General features: G+C 48.7%; 1 protein-coding gene across 4 annotated transcripts in view; it reads left to right on the plus strand.

Annotated features, from left to right (window-relative positions):
* Positions 1 to 8853: 8853 nt before the first annotated feature.
* The window catches only part of LOC135909606 (uncharacterized), a 53914-nt gene continuing 44656 nt past the window's right edge, over positions 8854 to 18111 (plus strand). For all 4 annotated transcript variants that reach the window (XM_065441586.2, XM_065441589.2, XM_065441588.2 and 1 more), the window contains exons 1-3: positions 8854 to 9071; positions 10963 to 10978; positions 16051 to 16220. In XM_065441586.2, coding sequence (XP_065297658.2) covers positions 10977 to 10978; positions 16051 to 16220 — 172 coding nt within the window. In that variant the 5' untranslated portion in view covers positions 8854 to 9071; positions 10963 to 10976. The remainder of the gene's footprint in view (positions 9072 to 10962; positions 10979 to 16050; positions 16221 to 18111) is intronic.

Raw genomic sequence — 18111 nt, forward strand, 5'->3', positions numbered from 1 at the left:
TCTTCGCATTTTTGTGTATGATACAATGCATATAACGTATGAAAAGAAATATTTTTCGTTACACACAGACTCTTCGTTGTACGGTAATCACTTCTGGCACCGCATGCCGCTGCCCATTCCCACAGCACCAGAGGTCAAGGCTTGATTGTCCACCACGCAGGCAGTACAGCGCTTTTGGCGACCGTTGTGTTCTTTCGAACAGGGCCACACGAGATGCCTTCATCCTCGCAAAGGTCGTAATTTTTGCGGAGCGCAATTGGGTACCGTGAGTGAGTGAGTGAGTGAGTGAAACAACTTTATTTTGTCCACTAGAGACGTAAGCAAACGCCACGCCACCTGGCTAGGCCCACTCGGGGACCATCAGGTGGAACCTGACGGCCCTGTCGCGAGCCCTCTGGACTGCCAGGGTTTGAGAGGTCTGATCCTGGGCCCTAATCAGCTTCTTCATTTCCTCTTGAGTGAAAGGAGGACCGGCAGAGGCGCAGCCCCACAGGACATGTTCGAAGTCCGCATAGTCACCACACAGAGGGCAATCCGGGCTTGGGACTTGGGTACCGTGCTTTTTTTTCTCCTTTCCTTGGTTATAGGTTTGCCGAGGAGCGAATTATGATTGTTCCTGTTGTAACTGTTGCACTGCAAGGCTGGCCGATGTTTCCACACTTCCTGGATGGTAACCTCCGTGACCTGTGTTCGTGGGACCTGTGTTCGTGGGAAAACAATTCGCAAGTGCTCCTCATCAGCTTCTATCCCTGAAGGACAAACCTTGCGGTGAGAATTTCTCCTTATGGGGCGAGAACCTTGCACCTCGCAGCAACAAGCGTAAGTGCAGGTAAAATAATTGGCAAGGTGTATTTTTGTTTGTTTGTTTGTTTCCTAAGTTCCTGTGAATGTTTCTTTTCGGGTGCAAGTGAGTTACAAAATGTCAAGTCGAAACTGCCTTTCTTTTTTTCATTCCACACACAAAAAAGCACAATTTCTTTCCGGTCGTTCCACACGCGACGAACCTGGAAACCGCTTTGTACTGGACGCCGATGAAGCTGACAACGTTTTGTTAAATGTTTACCTGGATAAACATTTAGTGCACGCAGCACGCAAAGTTCAGTCGCGCATATTTTGTATAAGCAAACCGATTTGGTAAGTTTGCTGACGCGCATGCACACATCCAAGGTATAACGGATTTGAGTCCTGCAGATGCTGTTGCCTAGTTATAGGTGAAGAGCTTCAGAGTAGGGGTTGCATGCTCGTGGCTATGAAAGAAGCGGAGTGTTCCTTCCATCACACGGACACATGTTAATCGCCAAACTTAAAGAAACCAATAGCTAGAGCACAAAAAGGTTGGTAGCGGAGTGACCGCTTATTTCAAAAAAGAAAAAAAAGGACTTTTTTTATAGTTGCAATAAATGCTAAACGTGCTTTTCCCTTTTCTTTCTAGCTGCAGTGACGTGGCTAAGCCCAACAACGCTGCGCACCTCCCCGGCCGTCTTCCCCGCACACTGCGCGAATGCGGCACGCACGGACGCACGCACGCACGCACGCACAAACACACACACACACACACACACACACACACACACACACACACACACACACACACACACACACACACACACACACACACACACACACAAGCGTGTGTAAAATGCAGCTGCTATTACGCCCCGACAGGAAGCTCTTCTCTGGTGAAAGCAGACACGCGGCGGTGTAATAATGGGCCCTTAGAAGACCCGTATACGTACATACACGCGGGTGAAGAACCAATCGCCTCGCAACCGGAACAACGGTTGCGCGGCGGCTACTTGAGCGCCGCGCTCACCGCGACTCGGAACAAACCACGACCGCACCTCCTCTCAGAGCCACTTATAAAAGCCACGCCGTGCCACACGGCGAGGCCAAATCCGACGTCCTTATCGGGTGCTCTATGGGCGGCGTGACGGTAACGTCTCCTCGCGTATACAGCCCAGAAACCGTTCATTATTACGCAATGCTCGGCTTAAACAAGGGGAAGGGGGGGAGGCAGGCGGTGGCGGCTGCATTAACATTGATGATGCGCTGCTGCCTCCATCTATTCGAGACGTGAGACGGTGGTTGCACGTGCGCTTGGAGCGGAGAGAGGGCAGGTGGCGTATATATACGCTCGGTTATTCAAGGGACGCGGCGGTGTCGACCATCGAAACCGGAATGATTGCCGCTGTGGCGCGCCGATGCGTGCGGACACCCGCGCGCGCGGGCTCATCCGTAGATTTCCAAGGTGCGGCTACACACGCTGTATATACCGTCGGCGGAGGGCCGACCGGCAGAAAAAAAAAAAAAAAAAGCAGTCCGGCCAGCAGTCGGGCCAGCTAGACGTGCTGGTGGAACTGGTTTCCTATCGCATGCCACGGGTCCTCTCCCCTCCGTCGTCGTCGTCGCCGTCGTCTCGTGCACCCCCTTCTCTGGCCCGAGGCCCCCGTGGCTGCGCTCCGACGTTATCCGATGCTGCCCTCGTCCGAATACGCCTCTGGGCACCGTCAGCTAGCGCGGCACGTAGCCGTACACCGTGGCCTTGATTCTGGAGACAAGCGGTGGAAACTAGAATAAGGCGAAAATACGAACCCGAGCCAAGTACCTAAAAAAGTAACGCGGCCCGCGGCAAACGTGATGTCAAGTTATTCGACCGCAAAGGGCTGAGAGCTTCTCGCCACAACGTTCGTACGACTTCCACTCGGGCCTCGCCGTTGGGAGTGCGATTGTGCAGCGTCACTCAATTATGACACCTCTATATTTATATATTCTGTACGCGCTGGCTGGCAATGTGCTCTCGCTCATCGTTCTGTATTGGCAGCATTAGTCGTGCGCTGAAATCGCTTAGTCATCACTTTCGTGTCAAGGCACCACTACTTATATGCAGTACCGCAGAAAGGTGTTCAAGGGAAAGGATGAAGGAAAGGAGTGTTACAATCTGGGGCCGAATTCACAATGCTTCTCGTTCATAAGGACTATCTGCTTTTTTTTCGGGGGGGGGGGGGGAGGGGATTTGTCTTCGCTAATATGTCCTGCGTCAGGATTCATCATAATCACCAGCAACAGCCTGGCTACGCCCACTGCAATGGCCCCTCCCATACTTCTCCAACTACCCCAGTCATGTGCTAATTGTGGCCATGTTGTCCCTGCAAAGTTCTTAATCTCATCCGCCCACCTAACTTTCTGCCGCCCCCTGATACGCTTCTTTTCGCTTGGAATCCAGTCCGTAACCCTTAATGACCATCGGTTATCTTCCCTTCTCATTACATGCCATGCCCATGTCCACTTCTTTTTCTTGATTTCAACTAACATGTCATTAACTGGCGTTTGTTGCCTCACCAAATCTGCTCTCTTCTTATTGCAATAGAAGACCACCGTCTTGTATTGCACATTCCTTAATGATGCACATAAGATTGTCGTTCATTGCTTCAACACTAAGGTCCTCTTCCTGAGTTAAAGCCGAATGCCTGTTCTGTAGCTTGATCCGGAATTCCTCTATTTTCCCTCTTACCACTAACTCATTGATCGGCTTCTTATGTACCAGTTTCTTCCGTTCCCTCCTCAAGTTTAGCCTAATTCGAGATCTTACCATCCTATGGTTACTGAAGAGCACCTTGCCGAGCACGTCCACATCTTCTATGATGCCAGGGTTAGCGCAGAGTATGAGGTCTATTTCATTTCTAGTCTCGCCATGCATTCGGGCTTCTCCACATCCACTTTCGGTTATCCCACTTGCGGAAGAAGGTATTTATTATCCGCAAATTATTCCGTTCTGCAAACTCTACTAATAACTCTCCCTTGCTATTCCTAGAGCCTATGCCATATTCCCCCACTGACTTGTCTCCAGCCTGCTTCTTGACTACCCTGGCATTGAACTCGCCCGTCAGTACAGTGTATTTTGTTTCGACTTTACCCATCGCCGATTCCACGTCTTCATAGAAGCTTTGGACTTCCTGGTGATCATGACTGGATGCAGGGTCGTAGACCTGCACGACCTTCAATATGTACCTCTTATTAAGTTTCACAACAAGACCTGCCACCCTCTCGTTAATGCTATAGAATTCCTGTGTGTTACCAGCTATATCCTTATTAATCAGGAATCCGACTCCTAGTTCTCGTCTCTCCGCTAAGCCCCGGTAGCACAGGACGTGCCCGCTTTTTAGCACTGTATATGCTTCATTTGTCCTCCTAACTTCACCGAGCCCTATTATATCCCATTTACTGCCCTCTGATTCCTCCAATAGCACTGCTAGACTCGCCTAACTAGATAACGTTCTAGCGTTAAACGTTGCCAGGTTTAGATTCCAATGGCGGTCTGTCCGGACCCAGGGATTCTTAGCACCCACTGCTGCGTCACAAGTCTGATCGCCACCGTGGTCCGTTGCTTCGCAGCTGCTGGGAACTGAGGGCCGGGGGTTTGATTGTTGTGTTCATATAGGAGGTTGTGGCCAAGTACTGCACCAGGGTGGCCAATCCTGCTCTGGTGGAGGAGCGCGTTACCGTTTCTGGTCACCGGGATCAGGCCGCACTCCAGGTTTGTTTATACAATTTAGTCAACGCGCGTATTTTTTGCTTTCCTTTTAATCCGGTGAAAAATTGCGCGGCGCAGGGATTTGAACCACGGTCCTTTTGCACGCGAGGCGGATGCTCTACCTCTACACCGTCGCTGCATCGCTGCGTCAGGATTGAATGAAGACGTCTCTTATGAATCATTTTAGCGTAAGAACTTTTTTTGTGAATATGGGGGAACCTGTTTCCCTTTTCTAAGTGTGCTGTCAGTGACACCGTTGATGTTACGGTGTGGAAGATGCAAGGGATTTAGTAAACAGATTGAGAGTTCAAGTTGCTCCTTATAATTGAACTTCGTGGTCGGTGTGTCCACGAAAAAATCCTTGCCGAGGCTTGAATAATAAAGGCATTGCGCCCTTGGAGGTATTGGCCATGACGGACGTCAACGCCGCTTCAACGAAACTGGCTTATCTGGTAAGAAAACTTCATTAGCCCACTTTGATATGCATCAGGTCAGCGGTCAACTCACCTATAGCTTAAGAGGAAGCTTCAGCTCTGGGTTCCTATGTAAACCGCACACACAGAAGCCGCAAGGCACTGTTACTCGTAGCTGTCACCAGAGAAAGTATGAACCAAGCAAGAGTATCAATTAGCATGCTGCCGAACAAAGACCAAAACGAAAGCAATCATAGAACAATTGAAAGGTAAGTGAATAAAAAATGTAAACACGGCTTTCAGGGCCGCAAATCGACGCTGGTGGAAATAAGCCATGAGCTAATTCTTCTTCTTCCTCATCCTTTTTTTTTATTGTTGCAAGTATAATAAAGAATATTTAAAGAAAACTGAAACATAGAGTTATTTGTTGTCTGCTATATTTTAATGCATTCATATAGTTCTTTTTTGCACTACCAACATTTTACAATATATTTAATTCTTTGTTTCAACACTTCCACAATGCTATCACTTTATGTTACGGTGATTGCCGGTTTGAATGTTTCATTGCATTTCAAACTTTTTTGTCACATGAATAACTTATTTCTGTTTGTGAAAGACAGATATGGATGTGTGGATGGATGGATGGATACAACTTTATTGTACGTCCGGCAAGGTTTAACGCTACCCGGGCTCAGGTGGGAACGTCAAGGCCCTGCCTCAACGCCGCCTCACGGGCTTGCTAGCCTGCCCACGTCTGGATTCCGAGGTCTGAGCTGCGCAGAGTGGCGGCCCACCTCGACGACAGGGTCTCCGGAGCAACTGCCATCCTTCCTATAACTACACTGCACTCCCACAGCATGTGTTTGAGTGTTGCTGGTCCTTCCTGGCACAATTTGCCCGTGTCGTCCTGATGCTTATCTGGGAAGATACGTTTCAGACGGAATGGGTTAAGGAAGGTGTTCGTCTGGAGTTGTCTCCTGGCAACGGCCTGCCTCCTGTTCAATTTGAGACTCGGCGGTGGGTATATCCTTCTGGCGTTCAGATAAGTACTGGTTATGTCGTTGTATCTGGTGAGCCTGTCCCGTTCTGCGCGAGGAGTGTTCGCCATCGTGCGAGAGGCGTTGCCTTGTTCGGCGCGGCGGGTCATGTCTCGCTCCGTCCGGTGCGCCGTCTCGTTTGGGTTCGGGAGCGCGTCGCCTTCCGTGGTGACGTGCGCGGGAAATCACATGATCCTCGATCTCGCGGTTTTGGATCTGCCCGCTTTGACCAGAATGGACAGGGCTTCCTTGGAAAGTATACCTTTGGCGTAATTCTTTAATGCCGTTTGTGAGTCGCTTAGTACGACTTTACATTCCTGTTCTGTGAGGGCCAGCGCGATCGCTACTTCCTCCGCTATTTCCGAGTGAGGCTGACTACGAACTGAATCCGTTTCCTAGTTCCTGGGTTAATCTAAACAAAGAAGTCTGAACTAACGAAGCAACAGCGATGCGCGTGATTGTTGAACAGGTGGGGACAGAAAGTGAGAGAGGCAGAAAGGAGAGATGCCTCGACTTGCACAATAGATGGTGACATAAGGATTGTGTTGGGCAATAAAAATTAATAAAACAAAATAATTAAAATAAGAAACTAAGCATGGTGACAAGTGAACTGATCTCGAGTTAATCGCGCGGGCACCGAATCGATAAGAAAACTGGCCTTCACACCCCAAGAGATGTCGATAACTACCGCCATCCAAAATGAGCGAAAAAATTGACAACCATTCCCCTCTGTGAAGATGAAATGGCAGCGACAGCTGACGACAGTCGAAGCTCTCAAACGAAATGCAAAGTGCTTCACTTCCGCCACGGGTCGGCCCGAAGATAGTGCAATGCCGGGCCGACCCACGGCAAAAGGGAAGCAGGCGTTTAGCACTCCCCATACGTGGGCCGATCCCGTACATAGTACAACACCGGGCCGATGCCCGGCAGAGGTGAAGCAGGCGTCAAGCACACCTCATACGTAGGGCCCATCCCGAAGATGCCGAAGGGCATGTTACAGGTTGCCGAGCCCACAGTGGTATGTGCCATTGATCTTGGACTCTTTCTGCACTATCGCCACGATCGGCCCACGGGGTGAATTTTTCTGTTGATGGACGCCGAAAACAACACAGAAGGTTAGTTGCTGACTTTTAGCAAAATTTTGACCACCGAATAGATTGATTTGTCGGCGCTTTAGGAATGTATGAGAAGAGTGGTGGCGTAGGCTGTGAGTGGGGGGGGATATGCTGCTTAATTTCGGGGAGGGGGGGCCGGGCAACCCCCCGGCCTCCCTTTGGGCACGTGCCTGAGGACAACCCAAAATTATGTCATATCTATTGAACTAACAGAACAATATCTTTTAGCTTCTGGTGCACATCGCAAGGATGAAAGTTTGCTGAAGATAGACGGAATTTCGCTCTACCACTCTTTATCGAAGAGATGAAGATGGAATTGGTTAATGTTAACCGGAGAAATGAACCTATTGCAAGATTGGTGTGCTACTTCAGATGTACTGTAAAATGAGGCCCGATGAAAGAGAAAGAGAGGGAGAAAAAAAAGACATACAAAAATGCAGAAACACGCTAACTGAAGTTGTAGTTTACCCATAGTCCGAAATATATGTCCTGCATCCCGTAAACTGCAGGCTAGAAGTACTTCTGTATGACCTTTGTTACGGCGGCGGAATCACATCGCCATCGTCACTACCACGCGCGGCTGAAGCCGCGTGTCGTGAAGATGTCAGCTAACCCCCCAACAGGAACCAGAATCGGTTTATTCATGTCAGCAACGAGGTGCGAATTCCGATATGCAGAAGGAGATCTCACAAAGCCCAAACACCATACCCCGTCTAAGAAAATTAAAACAACTTATATACTCAGATTTCTTTCTGGTCATAGAGGGTACATTCAAACAACAACAACAACAACAACAACAACAACAACAACAACAACAACAACAACAACAACAACAACAACAACAACAACAACAACAACGACAACAACAACAACAACAATAATAATAATAATAATAATAATAATAATAAAGGACGAGGATGGGACAGGCCACTAAAATAATTACCGTGGTAATCGTTTACTTATTAATTTGCTGAACAATATACACAAGTGAATCCTCCTTCCAGCGTATCAAAGACGCTGCTAAGGGCACTGTGATAAAGCCATGCTGAAGAGTAAGTTCGTGTGATATGTATTAGTAAATTACCGTTGTCCAATACCATAAAAGAATTTTCGCACTAAGGGGAATGGTGAGCCAGAAAAGACTAAAAAACGAAAGGCAGCCAGCGACGCCGCCTTCAAGTATTCGCAACAGACCACCATGACATTAGGAATCACGCCAACGACTAAATTCTTTTTCTATCTCTAACAAATCTCTTATATTATAACGAAACCACAAACCAAACTTAGCAAGTTTCGAGAATATTTGCAGCGCAATAACAGATGAAACACGGGAGCAAGCTTTGAAATTCGTGACGTCCCACCGACGTATACAACGTTGTGGTTTCGACGCGAAATTCAAAAAGTGGGAGCTTGGATTTCATCAAATGAAATCGGGGGTTTCGGCATGTAAAACCTCGGAATTCATTCGTTCAAGTTTCAGCAGATGCATTCTTTTACGTTCTTGCGTTTAGCTTTAGTATATAAAGTGTGTAGTGACTTTTGAAGGAGAGGAAGAGAGAAGTGCAGTGCCGTAACTGTCTCTCAGAGGAGGACACCTCAACAGCACTGCACAGGGAAAGGGGAGTGGGGGGAAAAAGATCAGGGAGTCAAGGAAAAGAAGGCGAAAAAAAATAAATTAGTATATAAAGAAATCAACTTACGCGGACAATGACAACGAGTTGAAAAGAGAGAGAAAAAAAGGAAAGCGGTCGCGGAGACGAGGAAGCCGACGCCGAAGCGGTGGCGCGAGCCGACGCGTGCTGCCTGGCACGAGCTCACACGGCGGCGGCTCTGGCTTCGGGTCCGCGAACCCCTTTTCGGCTACGCAGCCCCTGCCGGTGTCGCGCCCGCAGAAGGACGACCCGACCGGCCGCCGCACGACCGCTCGGCGACGACCAAGCGCCGCCTCGCACCCTTGCACTCCGACGGTCGCCATGTAAGTGCCTCCGTCGCCCGCTGCTGTGAGGTTGGCTCGACGGCAACTCTCTTGTCAAGTGCGGCGACAGTCTTTGACAGGTCCCGCGCAACCGGGCTCCCGTGCGGGGTCACGAACAGGCTCAGATCATGTCGCTAAGCTCGAAATGAATGACGGAACGCCGGTTAGCATTTCCCCGCGAACAGCCCAATGTGTCACGTTTGACACGCTGTTTGACGCTTCTATTTAGGAGTGTGAAACAATGCAAAAGCCGCAGTAATGTTTCCAACACGTCGGAGCGAAGTTTCACGTTTGGATAGCTTAGAAAACCAAGTACTAACTACAGTAATACTCAATTTATAACGCAAATAACACTTTATTGTTATTTTACGAATGACAAATAAATGTGATCCATTCCTTATAATTTACCTTGACGTGAACCGGCGTTTGGGCATTCTGGGGATACCGTTAAACAAAGGATGAAAAATGAGCCGCTCATTTTTGCGATACGGCTGTCCTTTAGCGTCTGCGACGCCGTGAGATTGCGGGCTTATTGGGTCCCAGTCGGAGTGTGTATACGTTTGTCACCGCCCTTGGCAAGGACGCAGTGTCGAGGAACCCTGCGTACACCCTGTTCCATTGCTGCTCAGCATGCGGAACTTTCTGTAACATTGAGGCTTGCCTACCGGTAACGGCAACGTGACGCGAGTGTACCGCTGTTTTCACTGGTAACACGAATCGCTCGACGAAGCCATGGACGCGATACTGAGCACCACGACTTGCTTGCCCCCGTACCCGTTTCACTGTACGGGCTGTCGGTTCATTTGCTTGACGTCACGGCTCATTAATCCAACAAACAGATCAGCAAGGCACAGGGGAAATTGACTGTTCGTTCAACTGAAATTAAGAAATAATTTTTTTTTGCTTAATGAAGACAATGGAATAAACGGGGAGACTGAGTAATGTACCCATTGCTATCGTACTGAGTAATATGCACGATATAACATGGATTAATGTGAAACTTGCCGCCAACATTGAGCCCACATCATTAGGCGTACGGTGCTTTACCAATTTAGCTACGACTATAGTTGTCTCTTCATCTGTGGCATACCTTCTTGAGTACTTGAGTACATGCGTACTGTATCTAGCTCTGGGCCTGTTACTCAGGGGCCATAAGGAGGTTCGACATCTGCCATGGAGGCTGATGTGGAACGCCCTTTTTTATCCACAGTCGTAACATGAAACAGAGTTGCACCTTGGTTTCCCTTATCCCTTGATGCTTGGTAAGGTGCGGCTTAATCGGCGCCATCCGCTGTTTAAGACACCCTTTCGTTATGCGCCCGAATGAAAAGGCAAGTGCAACGCGATGTGTCATTTCGGACGCGCTAGTTTCTATTCGTAAAACAAGGGAGAGAGGGAGGGCATGGGTCCAACGGTATTCTTCTCCGATTGCCCTATTTCACAGTGCATCAGTGTATAGATCGCGGCCACTGCCATAACAATATATATCTTACGGGTACGAAATGCAATTTTGTGTGATAATTTACGGCGCGATAATTGTTTGCACTGTGGTGCTGAAAAAAGTAACGTAACAAATCAGTAATTAGGTCACACACGATATATTCCGCAATGACCAATATAAGCGAATGAGAACCATACAAAAGTCCACGTAGTCGAATTAACGACACTCCACGGCGCTGCCGATTTTCTCCATAAAGCGCCGCGTCAGATTTAGACAAACACGCCCTGATCGAATGCGAAAACATGCGACAGCAATGTGCGCTAGCTTTATTTATTTATTTATTGCAAGAAAGAGTGGTAGCGCGTCCGCCATGTACACGCGTGTCAGTTTCAGTTTTCATACAACCTGTTTAGTAGCGCTCAGTCATTTTTCTCTCTCTTTTTGTTGCAGAAAAATCTTCCAAGATGTAAGTATACACATCTTCGCACCCAACATCTTGTCACGTGTCGGCGTTATTATCACGTTCCTATTACTACTTAGAACATAGCGTTTCGGCGTAGCGCAAGCGTCATACAGTTACCGATACCGCCTGCCCCAGGGTCAGGGTTTATCGTGCATATGAGCAGCCGGGAGAAAGCGGTGACGGTGACGGTAAGAGCGACAATACGTTGTGCCAAAGCACTCTCCTATAACACTCCGGAGTGTCCGCGCTAATCGCCAAGCCCACGGCACGTGTACATATACACTTCGGCCTCGATATAACGGCGCGGTCATCGCGCCGCGCGACACCGCGACGCGACACGACACGGCGTAAAAAAGAAAAAAAAACAAAAGATTTAACCCACCGGAAATGCGTTTCATCTGGTCGCTGCCTTAATCGCGCGCGATCTGCTTTTTTTTTTCGTGGCCGCGTAAAGCCACTCGGTCGCCCCGAGTGTTGCCGCCGTGTCGCGCAACCGTTCACCGAGACAAGCAGCGTTTGTCCCGCGGCCGATTTGCGGCGGTACCGTTGAGTCGTCGGTCGCCGCCGCCGCTCGGGCACCCAAGTCACGCGTTCGCTCGCACGCTCGCGACGCCGGGGCGACCTCGATTGCCCGTTCGCGAGAAGATCCCCCGCGGCGCTCGGCACATTCTCTGTATACGTGCTGCAGTTGCACAACTCTCGCCCCGGGGCCGCGCAGGGCGCGCTCCCTGTTATACGAAAGGCCGCCACCGGTCGGGCCTCCCAACGGCACTGCGTCGGGCCGGTTCGATACACGTCGCGCGAGAGGCGGAAAACCGGCGGAGTGTCACCAGCCGGTACGACGGCGGCGACGCTGCGTTAAAGAAATTAGAAAAAAAGGGCAGTAACGGAGAGATAAAACGAAAGCTGCTGGGAAACAGTCCCAACTTTAAATTTTAATTTCCTATTCTTTTTTTTTTGCCTTATTTCAAACGAGCTCCGAAGCAGCAAGAGCCGAGCCACTCGACTACTTGAGGTGCGCCAGCGAGCGGGCTGTGTGCGCAGAAGGAAGGAAGGTCCTCTGACGCGAGTTCGCCTGCATTGCGAAGTTTAGAGATTAGTCAGCGAGGTCTCTTAAAAAACATTTTTCACAAAACTGTCGAAAGTTTATAGACGTGTGGCTGCAGACTGTGTGACAATAGAGCAGCCACCAGTCTACAATTATTAATCCTATATATATGGCCAGAAATGAACTTACGGCATTACAATGTTAATTAACAGAACGTTATTTTGAGTAAGATGTGTGTTGTTTCTCCACAAGCAGGAAAGGGAAGACATGTCCTAATAAAATTGTCCGTATATTACCATGGCATTCCTGTCCAATAACTTCATATGGTCATATGTGAGATCATCGTTTATTTTTGTTTTGTTTTTGTAGGATGTCGAATACGATTATCTAGAATTGTTGGTTATGAATAATGGCAGCATATGGTGTTTTATTTTTTCTTGATCGGGGACGCAGCGTAATCTACGCATTATGTGTAAAGGTTATCTAAATATATGGCAAACTAGTTCTTCGCAGGCCCGCAAGGTAGAGGTACTGTCATGAAAGGGAAAGTTGTCGTTCACCTGACTGTAGCACAAATCTACAAGCTACGCCTTTCGGGCTTCCGAAAAACTGATTCACCGTCCTTATGCTTCGAGTCGCAGATTAATTCGACCTCGCCTTTGCGACCTGCCAGCCTCCAGGTTAGCACAGGTGGTGCATCGACCACCCCGGGGATAGGCGTTGGTTTCCTGTTCGATCCCTGAACCAGGACGAATTTTTCTTTAACTGCGAAGCTTTCTCTCTGAGAAACCCGCAAGGGTTTCCTTTGTAGTCTTCATCTTATGTAGTCTTCATCTTATGTAGTCTTCATCTTATGTAGTCTTCATCTTATGTAGTCTTCATCTTACGCGGACGGAAACGAAGACGACAAGGCGGGTGACGACTCGCAACTGAGAATTTGTTGGCGCTGTTCTTGTATAGCGTTTTTTGGGAGTTCACGTGACGTGACCGTGTAAAAAAACGTGTGTTCATTTCAATTAAGTTCTCAGCTGCGGGTCAACGCCCCTCCTTTCGTCTTTGTTTCCGTCGTTGTGTTCTTGCGCTGTGCATCTGGTGAAGCTTAAAAAAGAACTTGCCCAAATATCAGTTCTCTTTGTAGCTTCGCACTATACAGTCACGTGGATGAGAACTTTCCCTCTCGCGATCTAAAAATATTGCTAAGAAGCGCTGCTGAGCGCGAGGGAAGTCATGTTCCAGTGACAAAACTCAATGCATGCCTCTTTCGCGCGTCCCAAACAGCGGTCACGTGCGCGCAATATCCGGCACTTGCATTCGCACGCCTCGCCGGGTGTGCCATGTCAGCTGAAGAGAGACCCGGCCGTTCCAGGGTTTCTCAAGAGCGACGTGCCTCGGCTTTTGTGATCATTGTTTTAGGTTCGGCTTTACTGGTTTCTGTGAGCGCCCCTCTCCTGTTCCGTGCCACTTGTTTCGGCCTGCAGTTGTGTACAAGCGCGCGGTCACGATTTTACGAATGCTTCATTCGTGTTCACCACCGTCGCTGACGAGAGGAACAAGGGATTTCCCTGGTCAACGAGGGAAATTCCTCGTTCGACGAGTTAAACGAGGGCTCTCCGATATAAGCGATCCTGGAATCGCATTTTCTGACTGTTTATTGATTTTTTTTCATTCTTTTCACCCTCTTCTATTGGCTCCGACGACACCATGCCACCGTCGTCTCCGCGAGATCCGTCGCACGGAACGACGGATAATAGAAAAAATAATTATTAAAAGGATCGTTACAAAATGCGGCCCCAGGACACAAAGGTCAAGCTTGAGAAACACTTTAACCATTTATTGATTGAATAAATGTTTTATATATTGGATGGCTACAACCGCTGTGGATGCGGTTGTATTGGAGCCAGGGGCACTGCAGCGCTGCGCGACGGTCCTCTAGACTCACTCCTCGTAGCTCGGTGTCTCTTTCTGGCGAAGGCGCTTTCTCCGCACAGCCTCGTGTGCCGCACATTCCTCCATCAGGTGTTTGGCGCTGGGGGTTGCTCGCAGTCGGAGCAGCTGTGGCCGCTGTAGCGGGGGCCATGTGCGTCATAGCCAGCGTAGACATCTTGCTGACTTGCCTCTGCTCGGCGTCTTGCATAAGTCTGCCACTTTTCTAGCATACACGCCTGGCTTGAGGGCAAACCCAGACAGCAGCCGCAAAAGTACTTGTCCACGGTGCGGTGTGTAAATCACGAGGCGGTGCGTTGGCAAGTTCGGAAGCACAGCTTTTTGTCCAGAAGAACTGCGTGGCACCTGCCGACTGCAATCGCTGATATTACTTGTAGTGATGTACGCTATAATTATTGGCTAGAGCCTCTTCTTTCAAACCGGATTAGCGTATTCACAGCACTGCTTTCTGAATACGGGCCTTCATCACCGGCTCGCTGTCGTGACATCAGCGTCCTATACGCAGGGTTACTTTCACAGTGAACTTCTCTTCGCGTTAACATCTTGTCATAGGTACGATTCTGTACACAAAGGTAACGAATCGAATCATTTGCACTCGTTCACTCGCCACCATTCTCGATTTCCTATGCGTTAACGAGAATCCCCTCAACCTTCCTCGAGCAAAAGCATGGACAGTCCGCCCTGCTGCGAAAAGCGCACGTATTTCGATAGCACTTGAATAATGGAACAAAGATAATCATCACACTGCGTGTCACCTCCAACCACTGCTCAATGCCACAATATGGGCGCGCACGTACACGTACAAGCTCGAACGGCTAAGGAAAAAACATTTTACTGTATTTTACAATGAACGCATTCCCTTCCATCCCAGTCTGCTTTTAGGAGATAATCCACTAGTAGAAACTTCATCTGTTTTTAGCTTTTTGAAAGACGCAGCGATCCTAAACGAAATATCACAGAATCACGAGTATCACAGAACTACTAATCTTAAAAATTATTACCAGGTTTTTTCACGCATCTTATGATGCACCTCACCCGTTTTCTCAGTTCTGAGAAGAAGGCTGAGGTCTTCATTTGGTTTGTTGGGCTCCTCAGAGGCCTTGTCCGGACAAGGACCTCGCTGAGGATACCCAATTTTGAAATAAGTTATACCGTGTGTTTGGCGCATGATAGCCTAAGTCGCTTATGCGCCATAAAACCCAATACAATACAATACAATACGTACAAGCTCTACACAAACTATACGCTGCAAGAACCCGATAGAGTTAAGGTGGAGTCATCTTGCCTAACCGAAAGCCGTTAGTCAAGTTCTTGTGAACGCTATACGCTGGGTCAGGCCGAACGACCGTCGAGACGAGTTCTGTCGAACCACCAGTAAGGGGCGGTTTGACCTGCACAAGCCATCTGGCGAGACCCGCGTAAACGCAGTCGCGTCGGGCTGCCTCAGCACGCACTCATTCGCGTCCCTCTCAAGAATGGGTTTGGGCACTCCGTGGCTTCGTTCAACTGAACTCGACAGGCTCGCGTTGAATTCACGTAAACGAAGCCACGGAGCGCGTAGTGGCGTTCGTGTGAATGTGACAAGTGGCGCGTCGCATGGCAGTTTTTTAGCGCATCGCAACGCACGTGAATTGCGCTTATGCGCCAGGAAGGGGCAAATTACATTCATGCAACGGAAGAGCGGTTCGAGACTGGGAGAGTCGTTCCAAGTGGTGAATGTAAGCGCTGGCGTATCACATCGAGGAAAAGAGGGAAAGTGAGACGGCTGCCTCCCTATGCACTCTTGACCAGTCGCCGGCGGAGGTACCAGAGGAACGTCTATGATCAAGGAAAAATGAATCGCGGTAACACTGTCACGGCAATAGCGCTCATGACATGTGACCGTGTTTTTGAGATTTATTTGCGTTCGCCAATCGGCGGGAACTGGTTCTGGCCTGTTCTGAACGGAGAAGGATGCTCCACATGTAAACGCTGTCGCGTGGTGTAGCTGTCACGTGGTAGCTGCCGTGATGCGCTAAGAAATTCGATACGCTACTGTCGCATTCGTGTGAAATATCGTTGACAACGCTCGCGACGCTCGCAGGACGGAGATGTCAATGTCTACGGCCGAGCCGCCCCCCGACGCGGGGGCGGCCCCAGGCAAGAATGACCCAGTGGTGCCGGATGCGGTGGTCTACGTATGCAGCGTCGTCATCGTCATCATGGTGGTGGGCGGAGTCATCGGTCTGTCCATTCTCATGAAGCAGCGACTCGGTACGTACCTACACACACAAGTGCGCGCCCGTCTATAGCCAATCGCACAAAAGTAATAAAGGTTGCACGTATGCGTACGGTCTTCCACAAAGGTGCGTTTGCCACGTCCGACACGCATGCTGCGTGCACTCGTGAATCAACGAAGCGCATTTGCGGGTAAAATTGTACAGTATCGCGACGCAGGACGCCTTTTTTAATGGATCGAGCTTTCTAGTCGATCTGGGTCGATTAACTTTGTCATCTGTAAGATATGGAGTTTATCAACTGGTCGTTTCTGAGCGACCGTGCGCGTTGGCGCCGAGCCAAACACTCATTAGATGTCGAGCGCATTTGTACTTTCACTTTGCAGCTCGAATGCTGGCTAAAGGTTACCATTTCGAAAGACTTAAGCTGGACGCCCCATGTGAACATAATTTGTACAGCTGCGAAAAAAAAAGATGTTGTGGTTCCTTCCCCGCAAACTAAAGCGAGCATCCGAACCCACCAAGCTACGCGCGTACTTAACATTCACTAGATCAACGTTATAATACGCCAATATCTAATGGGATTCGTTCCAGTCAGGATTGACCAAATTGAGAAAAACACAAAGGAAAGCTGCAAGGATAATTCTATAGCGGTATATATTCTCGAACTGACTATTTCTGAAATGCTTCCATAGCTTGACACACCTGCACTAGTCCTGTGTAGTGTCCCTGTATATGCTCCCGCAGGGAGCATAGTTGCGCATAGGTACGCCAGTATGTTCCAGCTATGCAGTGAAGCTACTCCTCGCGCGTGTAGGAGGCAAATGCCGTGCGGTGTTCCATTTGCTTTTTTGCCTGCTGGTCGCGAGCTACATTCGCCAATCGTTCGCAAGCGCTGAGCAGGTGGCACTTTTTAATGTAGGCTACGCTCGAACCATTGGCCTCGCCGGAATGGGGTAGGGTTCGAACTCTCCGAAATTTTGTTAGTATGTACATATATACACACATACAGAAAGACACGCACCAACGTACATGTAAGTAGGACCTCCCTCGATCCCCGAAATAAAATCCTGACTATGCCCGTGGCTCAAACAGCTCAAACGTTCGCGTGCGAACGCACTGTAGCATGCAACAAAAAGCAGTGCAATATTTTCCAGCATGCAAATGAAGTTTTCTCACCGAGGCCGGAAGGCAAGAAATGTTTTAAAGGGTGTTTATATAAGGCGTCACACACGTAAGGTGGACAATTATGTGAGTGAATTGTAGTTGCCGAAACCAGCCGATTACTGATCGTTGTTAAGACAACTATTGTGCCTGTATTAATGTCAGGAACTGTTACCAGAGCGTCATTTATCACTAACCGTCGTTCACAGCAGCTACACGTAGATTTAAAAGCATTTCAAATGTTCACATGCACGCACTTTGTGCACAGCTTATTTTTACGATTCATTCGTACCGCAGACTTACCAGCTGCTTCGTAGCAGCAAATCTTCAAGGGGAAAAAGATTAAATATGGACAAGCGTCAAGATCAAATTTTATTTTGTACTAGGGAATGGATTACCAATGGCTGCAGGCAGAAGGGCAAGAGTGCTGTTTCTTAGAGCCTTGTGGGGCAGAAGTCAGAGCAACTGGAAAGGCGAAAAGCTATTAAAAGTAACAACAGGTAATTTTTATTGCACTAATCACATCAAGATGGCAAACTTGCAAAGTTGGCAAACTTACAAAGTAATTATTCACATATTGCAGACTGTGGTATGACATATATTTCTTAATGTTTTCACACTACTCGGGTCAATTTGCTATAACACAGCGCTTATTAAACATACAGGCATAATTTTACATTGCTCACCTCGACTAAGGCCGATCGAACAGGCAAGATATTGCGGGCGGTAAATGCTGAAGCTATCATGCAGCTGTCTTGTAAGCG

This window comes from Dermacentor albipictus, chromosome 1 (genome assembly GCF_038994185.2).
Source record: "Dermacentor albipictus isolate Rhodes 1998 colony chromosome 1, USDA_Dalb.pri_finalv2, whole genome shotgun sequence".
NCBI classification, from domain to species: Eukaryota; Metazoa; Arthropoda; class Arachnida; order Ixodida; family Ixodidae; genus Dermacentor; species Dermacentor albipictus.